Source organism: Primulina huaijiensis, chromosome 3 (assembly GCF_012295235.1).
Source record: "Primulina huaijiensis isolate GDHJ02 chromosome 3, ASM1229523v2, whole genome shotgun sequence".
Lineage (NCBI taxonomy): Eukaryota > Viridiplantae > Streptophyta > Magnoliopsida > Lamiales > Gesneriaceae > Primulina > Primulina huaijiensis.
The window spans coordinates 19,803,458-19,814,893 of record NC_133308.1 but is presented as its reverse complement, the minus strand read 5'-3'; the positions used below and the strand labels follow the sequence as shown (position 1 = coordinate 19,814,893).

General features: G+C 37.9%; 1 protein-coding gene across 1 annotated transcript; it reads left to right on the top strand.

The window, feature by feature from the left end:
• Positions 1 to 5,115: 5,115 nt before the first annotated feature.
• Positions 5,116 to 6,713, top strand: LOC140973606 (cyanidin 3-O-galactoside 2''-O-xylosyltransferase FGGT1-like). Its single transcript, XM_073436545.1, has one exon. It carries the CDS (start codon positions 5,244 to 5,246, stop codon positions 6,597 to 6,599), a length of 1,356 nt encoding a protein of 451 aa, XP_073292646.1. The 5' UTR covers positions 5,116 to 5,243; the 3' UTR covers positions 6,600 to 6,713.
• The last annotated feature ends 4,723 nt before the right edge of the window (positions 6,714 to 11,436 follow it).

Sequence of the window (11,436 nt, the reverse complement as noted above, 5' to 3'; positions counted from 1 at the left end):
ATATCTTATAATATATATACACACAAATATATATATTGTTTCGGAATTTCGGTATATATCGTAATTTCCAAATTTCATATCGTTACTATACCGAAAATTTCGGTATTGTTATCGTACAATACCGAAATATTTAGCATTCCGAAAATTTTAGCAAATGAGGTATTTTTCAATACGGTAAACTTGATGTATGGAACATTTCGGTATTTTTTTTTCACTACTAGCTAGCTAGATATGTATTTATTTATTAAATACTTGTTATTTATACACGTGTAATCAATCAAGTTAACAAACTAACCGTTTAAGTAATATCTAAACCGAACTATTAATATGATACCCCCTTCAAAATGGATTGTAAATATATTTGACAGACATCTTGGAAATAAAATGAGAAAGAGCTGAACGTGGAAGAGATTTTGTGAACATGTCAGCGAGCTGTAAATAAGACTGAATTGGCAGAAGTTTAATCGCAACTTCCTTGATTTTCTCACGAATAAAATGACAGTCGATCTCAATTTGTTTTGTACGCTCATGGAATATAGGACTATAAGCAAGATGAATAGTTGATTGGTTGTCACAAAATATAATGACAGGAGTATAAATGGTGATATGCAAGTTTTTGAGTAACTGAGTAAGCCATAGTACTTCACTTGTTGTAGTTGCTAATGCTCTATATTCTGCCTCTGTGGATGTTCTGGAAATGGTCACTTGTTTCTTGGTTTTCCACGAAATCAAAGCGTCACCTAAAAATACACAACCAGGTGATTAATTTTCATGTATCAACACATGCAGCCCAATCAGCATCTCAAAAAGCATGTAATTGGATGGCGGAAGAAGCTGGAAAGAAAATCATTTGCCCAGGATTTGATTTTAGATATCTTAGAATATGAATCACAAACTTCAAATGGTAAGAACGAGGTTGGGAACACAAATATACTCAATTTGTGTACTGCAAATGTGATGTCTGGTCATGACAATGTGACATAGAGTAGACGACCAATGATGTTTCTATGTTGGGTGAGATATGCAAGTAATTCACAATAAGTGACACTGAGTTGAATAGGTGGTTCCATAGGCCCAATCACAAGCTTGCAAGCAAGGAAACATGTACCTTCGAGTAGATGCAACTTGTAATTGTGTTGTGATAAACAAATACCCTGTATCGACCGTGTTATCTCAAGATCGAGAAAGTATTTCAGAGCGCCCAAATCCACGAGTTTGAATTTGGATTGGAGAACATACTTTAACTCATGAATTAAACTAAGAGAATGTCCTGCAAATGATGATGTTGTCAACATATACTAGCAAGACTAAGAGAGAAGAACCCGAGCCTTTGGTGAATAAAGTGTAGTCAGTTTGAGATTGTACAAATCCAGATTCAAGTAAGCCGATAGAGAATTTTGTGTACTATTGGCGAGATTCTTGACGCAGACCATATATAGATTTGTGTAGCTTGCAAAAAAGTCTCGGTGCTGCTCGGCAGGTTTGTATATTGGGAGTGTACCCAAGGGGAAGATCCATGTAAACTTCTTCGAGTAGATCACCGTTCAAAAAGGCATTATTGAAATTCAACTGAGCAAGTTGCCAACTTTGACTAGCAGCTAGAGCGAGTAAAACTTTGACAGTGCCAAGCTTGGAAACTGGGGAAAAGGTTTCAAAGAAATCAACACCTTCACGTTGAGTGTATCATTTAGCAACTAACCGAGTCTTATATCTGTCTATCGATCCATCATATTTGTGTTTTATCTTGCATACCGAACGACAACCGATAGGTTATTTAACGGAAGGAAGAGGAACCACTGACCAAGTATTGTTGGCTTCCATTGCATCAAGCTCATCACTATTGCTGCCCTCCATGCATCAAATTTGACAGCTTGATGGAAGAACTGAGGTTCAAATTGCTCCTAATGTCCAATAACTTGTATGCTTTCATACGTGGAGGATATCCCAAAAAGACACATACACAAGCTCTTGGAAGAATTTTTTCACGGTGAGCTGATAATGTGGATGCGAATGCAAGGCAACCAACAATGCTTTTCTGATTCAACAACTCATAAGGAAATTTGTTATGAGTCTATGGTGAAGGCACATAATTTATCAAATAAGTTGCTGTCAAAATACACTCACTCGAGGAACGAATAGGCACATGAGACTGAAAAAACAAAGATCGAGCAACATTAAGCAAATGTTGATGTTTCCTTTCCACTATTGAATTTTGTTGAGGAGTTTGAACACATGAAAATTGATGTAATATTCATTTGTTCTATAGCAACTCGGTGAAAGCAAGTTCTTTAGCATTATCTGTACGAAACAATTTGAATTTCATGGTTAATTGAGTCTCAACCATGTTACAGATTCTGGACACTACATTCATTGCTTCAGATTTGTGTTGCATAAGAAAAACCGATGTAAAGCGTGTACAGTCGTCAACTAGAGTCAAGAAATATCGTTGATTATTATACGTAGGAACATGATACGGAGCCCAAATATCACAATATATGAGTTCAAAAGAGTTTGAAGACATATTATGGTGAGAAACAAATGGTAATCGTTTTTGTTTCGCTAATGGACAATAGAACACGGTGTTATTGGAATCACCATTAGCCTTAAAATATAAATAAGTTTGTAAATTATGTAATATATTGATTGAAGGATGCCCAAGACTATAATGCCAAATTTTTGGACTAAGCTGATTGACATGGACTTCTGAATATGAATTGTTGACATCCAGATTGTTGAATTCTAGAACATAGAGACCTTCTATCCTATTACTCCTGCCAATCATCCTCTTGGTTGTTATTTCATGGATTACAAACGAATCACGATAAAAACTGATCACCGTTTCTGTGTTGGCAATGAGGGAGCTGATAGAGATCAGATTAAACTTGAACTCTGGTATATAAATAACATAAAAAAGAACCAAATAAGATCCCAATCTAATGTCTCCATAGAATTTGACATCAACATATTCATGATTAGGCAACGTGACAAGCGAATTATCCACTGCTTTAAGGGAAATGAAAGAATTCATGTTCGAGCAAATATGTCTAGATGCCCACAAATCCACAATCCAACATGAAGTTGAATGCAACATATTAGGAATCGATATTGATAAACAAGTGCCTGAAACAAAGTGATTACTCGCACCATCTAGCCGATCAGTTTTCTTGTCAAAGTCAGATAAGTGTTGGATAACATGACCATTAATTGTTCCATTTGACTCTTGTCAAAATGCTGAAATATGTTTGAAGAGGAAGCTTCAAGGGTGCCTCTGGTTTCAGACGAAGAAACTTCCCAGATACTTGATTTACAGGAGCAAGTGAACCCCTATTCACCTGTTTACTTCTATGTCTGTACCCGGGTGTATAGCCGTGAATCTTATAACACGTTTCAACCATGTGTCCAGGAGCATTGCAAGAAGTCCAGTAGGGCCTGACTTTCTGATATTTATGTTTTGCTCGATTGTTGGGTTGTGATTGAGATTGCTCACCCTTGAGTACAAATTCTATGTCATTTATAGGTATGTTGGAATTGTATTGACTTCCAATGGTCCTTTGCCTTTCCTCTTGCATGACTACAGCAAATACTCGGTTGATAGACGGAAGATGATCAAGTAGAAGAACTTGACTTCAAACATGAGCAAATTAGTCATTGAGACCCATAAGGAATGTCATGGTGTCGTCCATCTGAGCATAACTGTCAATGTTCTTGACCCCATTACAGTTGCATTTTCCACAATTACAAACAGGACGAAATTGATTTAATTATTCCCAAATGGCCTTAAGCTTAGTGAAGTAGATACCAACTGGATCTTGATCTTGACGTAGATTGATCAATTCCCTATGCAGTTGAAAGATTCGGGGAGCATTGCTTTGTTGAAAAATATCCGAAGATTGTTCCATATGTCCGCAGCCGGCTCCGCGAACAAAACACTTGCCGATACGTCCTTGGATACAAAATTTAGTAGCCAAGAAATGACTATGTTGCTGTTTCGTGTCCATACATTTGTAAAGGCCAGGTCAGACTCTAATGGCTTGGGAATAGATTTATCAATAAACCCCAACTTGTTCTTCACAGAGAGTGCAATCGTCATTTCTCGACTCCATGATAGAAAATTTTCACCAATGAGTGGTTGTGAAACCAGAAGCAGCCATGAATTATCAGAATATTGTAGAAAGTAAGAACATGATTGAACGTCGATGGCAGATCGCTTAATCAGCAGATTCCATGCTGAGGAATTTGTGTTTGCCATGGATCCATATGTAAAATGCAAATAAATAGGTATTCAAGAAGCACCGATCAAGAATTTGAGAATGAAATAAACCGATCTGTAATTTGAGAAAAAGTTGCACCGATCATTGACTCGTCAGCTATTGGTAACTGACGCACGGACGCAGCTCTGATACCATATTTCAAAAGATAATCATACATTGAATGAAAGATAGATTGATTCATTCAAGTCATGAAAATGAGTTTTACGCTTGTTATTTATACACGTGTATTCAATCGATTTAACAAACTAAACTAATATCTATCTGATAGTCTTGTTCAAGTTTCAAAGTCTCTATCAAGCGCGACATCTCATCTGGATCCATGATAACAGTAGTACCAATCCACCGCCTAGATCAGTAGCCAAGGCTACCCAAGCGAATTACTTGCATAGGAGGCAAGATACCTAGGAGAGATAATTATTTAATATAGATTATCTATTAATTACATTAGTCTAAATAATTAGTGAGAAAGTAATTTGATAGTAAAAAATGTTTTCCTGATTTATACCGAACAAAAAAAAAAAAGAAGAAAAAATCGATCTTCTAAACTTATAATTTTGCATAACTATGATTATATTTAAATTATGAATACTTTTTAATTAAATAAATAATAAAATAAAGGTAACATTGTGCATTGAATATTATTTTGGGGAAGTTAGGTGAAAAATTATCCATCAAAATATTTCTTTGGGTTCATTTTCTACCCACAAAATTGTGGTACTATGTCATACAAATTGTGGTATATTTTATGTGGAAATGTGGTACTAAAAAAGTACCCAAAGACTGAAAAAAAAAAACACGGTTGAGGAGCGAAGGGCAATTTCCCGTATTATTTTAACAAGTCTACCGCAACATAATGACAAATTAAATGACAATAAAGCGATCTCTCTCTCTTCTCGCATAGATGCCCATTCCCCACCACTAGATTTTCATTCGAAAGCATTTTCTTGGTTTGCTCCGAAATATTGAAGAAGGATGAGCCAAGAGAAGCTAAAGATTGTGATGTATCCATGGCTGGCCATTGGCCATCACACAACTTTTCTTCACCTCTCAAACAAACTCGCCGAAAGAGGCCACACAATCTTCTTCCTCCTCCCCACCAAAACACAGTCCAAACTGAACCAATTCAATCTCCACCCGGATCTCATAAGCTTCATACCGATCACAATCCCGCATGTCGAAGGACTCCCCCAAGGTGCCGAAACCACTGCAGACATTTACTTTCAGATGGGTCCGCTTCTCAGGCACGCGATGGATCTCACACAACCCCTGGTTGATTCTTTGCTCAAAGAAATCAAGCCCCATCTCGTGTTCTTCGACTTCACGCATTGGTTGCCAGCTTTGGCGCGGAGATTGGGGATTAAATCCGTTTTTTATAATATCGTGAGTCCTGCCTCTCTGGGGTACCTCCTTCACCATATGCCTGACGCTGATGCTTTGTCAAAACCTCCCACTGATTTCCCTCCATCGGCAGTCAAGCTTTACCCGCACGAATTTCGTTTGGGGAGGCAATTGACAACTTTGAAGGAATATGGATCTGACATGACTTTTCTGCAACGCTTCGCTCTGTCAGTGGATGAATGTGATGCACTGGGATTCAAATCCTGCAGAGAAATGGAGGGGAAATACTGTGAATTTCTTGAAAAAAAGCACAAGAAACCGGTGATTCTAGCAGGCCCCGTGTTACCAGATCCACCGACGGTAAGTCTAGACGAGACATGGGCGAATTGGCTGGATCAGTTCGAAGTCAAATCAGTGATCTTCTGCGCATTCGGCAGTGAGGCCATTCTAAAACTGGATCAATTTCAAGAACTGGTTCTGGGTTTAGAAATCACAGGTCTTCCATTTCTAGCTGCACTAAAACCACCCGAAGGATGTAATACCGTAGAAGAAGCACTGCCCGAAGGCTTCAAGAACAGAACTGAGAAAAGAGGCGTCATCCATGGCGGTTGGGTGCAGCAACAGCTGATCCTATCCCACCCTTCGATCGGATGCTTTGTCACGCATTGCGGGTCGGGTTCGTTGTCAGAGGGGATGGTGAGCGAATGCCAGTTGGTGCTGATACCACATATGGGTGACCAATTCATCAATGCAAGATTGATGGGGGAAGAGTTGAGGGTGGGACTTGAATTGAAGAAAGGAGAAGAAGATGGATTGTTCACAAAAGAGGCGGTGACGGAGACGATCAAATTGGTGATGGAAGAAGAGAGTGAGATTGGGAAAGAAATCAGGGCAAATCATGGAAAGTGGAGGGATTTCTTGCTGACCATACAGCTGGAGGATTCTTACATGGTTGAGTTTGTTCAGAAACTGACAAGCCTTGTAACTTGAAATAAAATTTGTATTCAACGTGTGTACCCAGTTTAAATGTGATTTTGTACTTTGTGAACTTTGGAAATTTTTTTTTTTAATTCCTAAATTGAGTGACATAGTAAAATCTCTCTATATTAGGACCGTCGAATTTTATTATTTAATTGATAAATTAATAATTTTGTATTTTAAAGAAAATTTTTTTCAACTCATAAATTTAATATCACAAAACTCATGTTGTAATAATGAGTGATATTTTTGAATTAATATAAAAAACTAATTTCATTGTAGACATATATTTATAAAACTATTAAGTGATATTAATTGCATTTAATAATCAAATAATATTATCTATTATTAGTTAAAGAGCCGTCAGTTTGATTAATTTTCAAAGTGAAACTTTAATTTGATTTACCTTAATTTTTAGGTTTAAATTATATACTTCAATTATAATATATCTCACATCAAAGATCTCAAGTTTTGTGGAGAATTTTGTTCTATTTTCTCAAGTTTACATGGCAACATCAAGTTTTAAACATTTGGTTGGGAATTTTGTTCTATTTTCTCAAGTTCATTTATTAAGAAAAGAACTTTACACGTACCAAAAGTGAATGAGTTCCATAATTCTGACAATGTCTACAATTATTGATGTGGGGATAGAGAAAAAGAACTTGTCGGCAGAGGAAACAATTATTTATTGTATTGTGCAATTTGGTGATGTTGAGATTAGATCGACACATTTTTATATTTTGTTGTTCTTCTGCTTGAATTTCACGTACATGAAGAACCACTTTATGGTTAAACAAATCCGGAGATCAACTCTTCATTCTTCAAGTCTTGACCATCATTTCTTGTGCAATTCTAGAAGGTTACAAACAAACTTTGATATCCCAAGATTGCAAATTAATTCATTTAATAACCCATTCTTAATTTGTAATCTTGAGTTGATTTTAGAATTTATCGAACTTATCGATTTTGACCGCCTTTGCATAATATTTGCTGGCTGATCATATGTCTTAATAAACTCCATGCATATTTCTTCTCTTTGATTAACCGAATCTCGAATAAAGTGACGTCGCATTTCGATTTGCTTGGATTGTGCATGGGAGACTGGGTTCTTCGTCGTTGCAATTGCAGACATATTTTCACAATGAATTTTTGTGGCCTCGTCTTGCTCAAATTTCAAATCCTTCAAAACTCTCCTGAGCCAAACTGTCTGACAAGCTGCATGTGTATCCTGCTTGTGCAGAAGACAATGCCACATATTTTTTGTTTTCTTGAGCTCCATGATATCACATTTGATCCTAGGAAAAAGATATATTCAAAGGTTTTATAATTGATCATCAGCCGATCCCGTCCAATCACTGTTGTTGTCAACACCAATACACAACATGCAACAGAAATTAATTATTAACACACAACTATAATTTCAATAAGTAAACATCATATTTAAATTCTCATGACAAAAATTCACTAGAAAAATATGTAAATCGTTTACACCAAAATAATACCAGTGAGAATAACAAAAATTTGCATGTAGTCAGGTTATGTCGTTCGAATTTATAGACCTTACAATTCCTCCCCACTTATATTGAATTCCGTCCTTGAAATTTAAAACGTACCGAATAACTCCGAGTAGCGACTCTTCATTTTTGTCTCAATCTCCTAAGTAGCCTCCTCCTCGGAATGATTTGGCCACTTGACCTTGACCATCTGGATCACCTTGTTCCGGAATCTCCTCTCATGTCTGTCCAATATCTGGGTAGGTCTTTCCTCGAAAGACAAGTTCGGCGTCAACTATAGAGGCTCATAATTCAGTACATGCGAAGGGTTCGACATGTACTTCCGCAGCATCAAGACGTGGAACACGTTATGAACTCCCGCCAGATTCGAGGGCAACGCAACTCTATATGCTAGTGTCTCAACTCTCTCGAAGATCTAGAATGGCCCTATGAATCTAGGACTGAGTTTGCCTTTCTTAACAAATCACATCACACCCTTCACAGGTGCGACTTTCACGAACATGTGATCACCTACTGCAAACTCTAGATCTATGTGTCGCTTATCTGCATAACTCTTCTGTCGGCTCTGATCAATATTCATCCTATACCGGATCTTGGCCAGTAACTCTACAGTGTGTCTGAAGATGTCTGGACCCAACTCTGCTCTTTCCCCTACCTCATCCCAATAAATCAGTGACCTACACTTTCTCCCATAAAGTGCCTCGTAGGGAGCCATATCAATATATTCCTGATAACTGTTGTTGTATGTGAACTCCACGAGAGGTAACTTCGGCTCCTAGCTGCCCTGGAAGTTCATCACGCAAGCTCTGAGTAGGTCCTCCAAAATCTGAATCACTCTCTCAAGCTGACTCTGAGGATGGAAGGCTGTACTGAATAACAAATTGATACCCAACGCCTGATGTAGACTCTTCAAGAATGCAGATGTAAATCTATGGTCCCTGTCTGACGATGGACATTGGAATCCCATACAGTCTGACTATCTCTCTGATATACAGCTCTGTGTACTGAGTCATGGTGAAAAATTTCTTGATCAGTAGAAAATGTGCTAACTTGGTAAGGTGATCAACTATCACCCAAATGTCATTATACCCTCCCCTCCAGCTGCTCTCGGTAGCCCAGTCAAAAAATCAAAGGTGATTTTCTTCCATTTACACTCGGGAATAGGGAGCAGTCTTAGCTTCTTGCAGGTTTCCGATGCTCTGCCTTAGCCTGCTGACACGTCAAACACTCAGACACGAATCGCATAATATCTCGCATCATGTCCGGTCACCAATACAAAGATTGCAGATCTTTATACATCTTCATACTCCATGGATGAATGTAGTACAGGGTGCTGTGGGCCTCCTCATAATGTCTGCTCTCCGGGAATCATTGCTAGGAACCCACAGTCGGTCACGACGTATGACTGTGTCATCCTCAACTGAATACAATCTCAGGCCTTTGGACTCATCCCTCTACCTCCACTTCTGTAACTGCTCGTCAGAAGTCTGCCCTGCTCGAATCTTGTCCCTCAGCATCGACTGTACAGTCAGGGTAGAAAGATTAGGAGCATCGCCTCTAGCATAAACTGAAAGCTCAAATCTTTGAATCTCTGCCTGCAATGGTATCTGTACAGACAACTGAGCAATCACTACATTCTTCCTGCTCAAGACATCTGTGACCACATTAGCCTTATAGATGATAACTAATGTCGTAGTCATAGTCCTTCACTAGCTCGAACCATCTCCGTTGTCTCATATTTAGCTCTTTCTGTGTGAAGAAGTACTTCAGAATTTTGTGATCGGTAAAAATCTTGCACTTCTCTCCATACAGATAGTGCCTCCAAATCATCAGGGCAAATACTACTGCTGCTAGCTTGAGCTACTCAGGGAAATTTCCAGCTTGGTCTTCGGTTGCTGAACATTTTTGGCAGTCAAGATCTCAAACTTGGATGACTTTTCAGCAGAGTCATCCACCAAACCTTTGTTTTTCAGAAGGTAGCTGAGTGACATAACAAAACTTTTGGACTGTTTGGAGGATTGAAGCATGTTCTTGAAGATGTTGAAAATAATAACTGACCAGTTCAGTCTAAGTTCAGCCATTATAGCAGTCATTACTTGAAATTTTTCAAGGGTAAGGGCAGCAAACGAGCTTGCCTTGGCGAGTATACCCTTGGCCACAATGTTAGCCAGTAACTGAATCTCTGTCTTTAGTTCTTTCTTTGGATCGGAAAACTCGATTTTCCATCCATCAGCAGATAGCAGCATATGCATCTCCTGAATATCAGAAATCTTCACTTCAGAAAAGTGAGCTAAGCCATCAAAAGGCAGTTGGAAAAGATTGCTGAAGGAGTCTTCTCCAATGATCAACAATTTACTGTTGACGGTTGTTGTGATTTTACCGTCAGCAGAGATGAAGCTATTGACATATAGATCCTGAATCTCATTGGGATAAATTTCTTGAGTTAATAACCCAAGAAATTTCTTCAATCTAGCTGCTTACAGCTTGAGAAAGACACTTCGAACATCTTCGTCCTTGATAGAGAGGACTGGCTCGATGTCAATAGTCATTGCATTGAGAATATACGCAGGAGTTTGGCTTTCCATTGCTGAAAGTTTTGAATATCTGCGAAGAAGAAATGCTCTGTTTGTTTGATTTGCTCTGAAAATTTGAAATGCTCGTAAAGAAACTGAATAGAAGCGGCACAATTACTTATGTTGGTGACTGTTCAAATTTTTGGATACATGTCAGTCCAAGATTGATTTGAATAAAAACGTGTGAACATGGTGTGTAATTGTGAATAAGAGTCGGTTGGACTACGTGAGGCCACGTTACCAATCACTATTCAACGAATGACATAAATAAATGCGTAATTTTAACAGTCACATCACTTAATGTGAAATTTCATTGATAATCAGTTAACCTATTTGATAAGATCAGTTAGGTCAATACCTGAATGATCAGTTGAAAATTGAATCAGTTTAGTTGAAGACCAACTGACAATTGTCTTATCAGTTAACCTATTTAAAATCGACATTCCCCCTAAATATATGCATATAAGTAAAAAGAATAAGAGAATCTCATCCTCGATGAGTTAATTGCATTCGTTTGACTGACGTCTCTTCATCTTCTTCTGTTTCTTCAATTAGAGTCTGTCTATAAATAAGATCAAACTTATCAGATAAAAATATTTTAGCAGATAATATTAATCAAGCGCAGATGGACAAAGCAAGAGTTCCAATAAGCCCAATCCTGCAAAAAGGCTTTCATTCGTGGAAAATTGGAAGAATGATATCGAAGACTTTGCATTTGATAAAGTAATGTCCACCCGGGCGAAAATTCATGATCTGCAGACT

What these genes read in the sequence shown, in the direction of transcription:
- LOC140973606 (XM_073436545.1), top strand. Translation starts at nt 5,244, where the DNA reads ATGAGCCAAGAGAAGCTAAAGATTGTGATGTATCCATGGCTGGCCATT.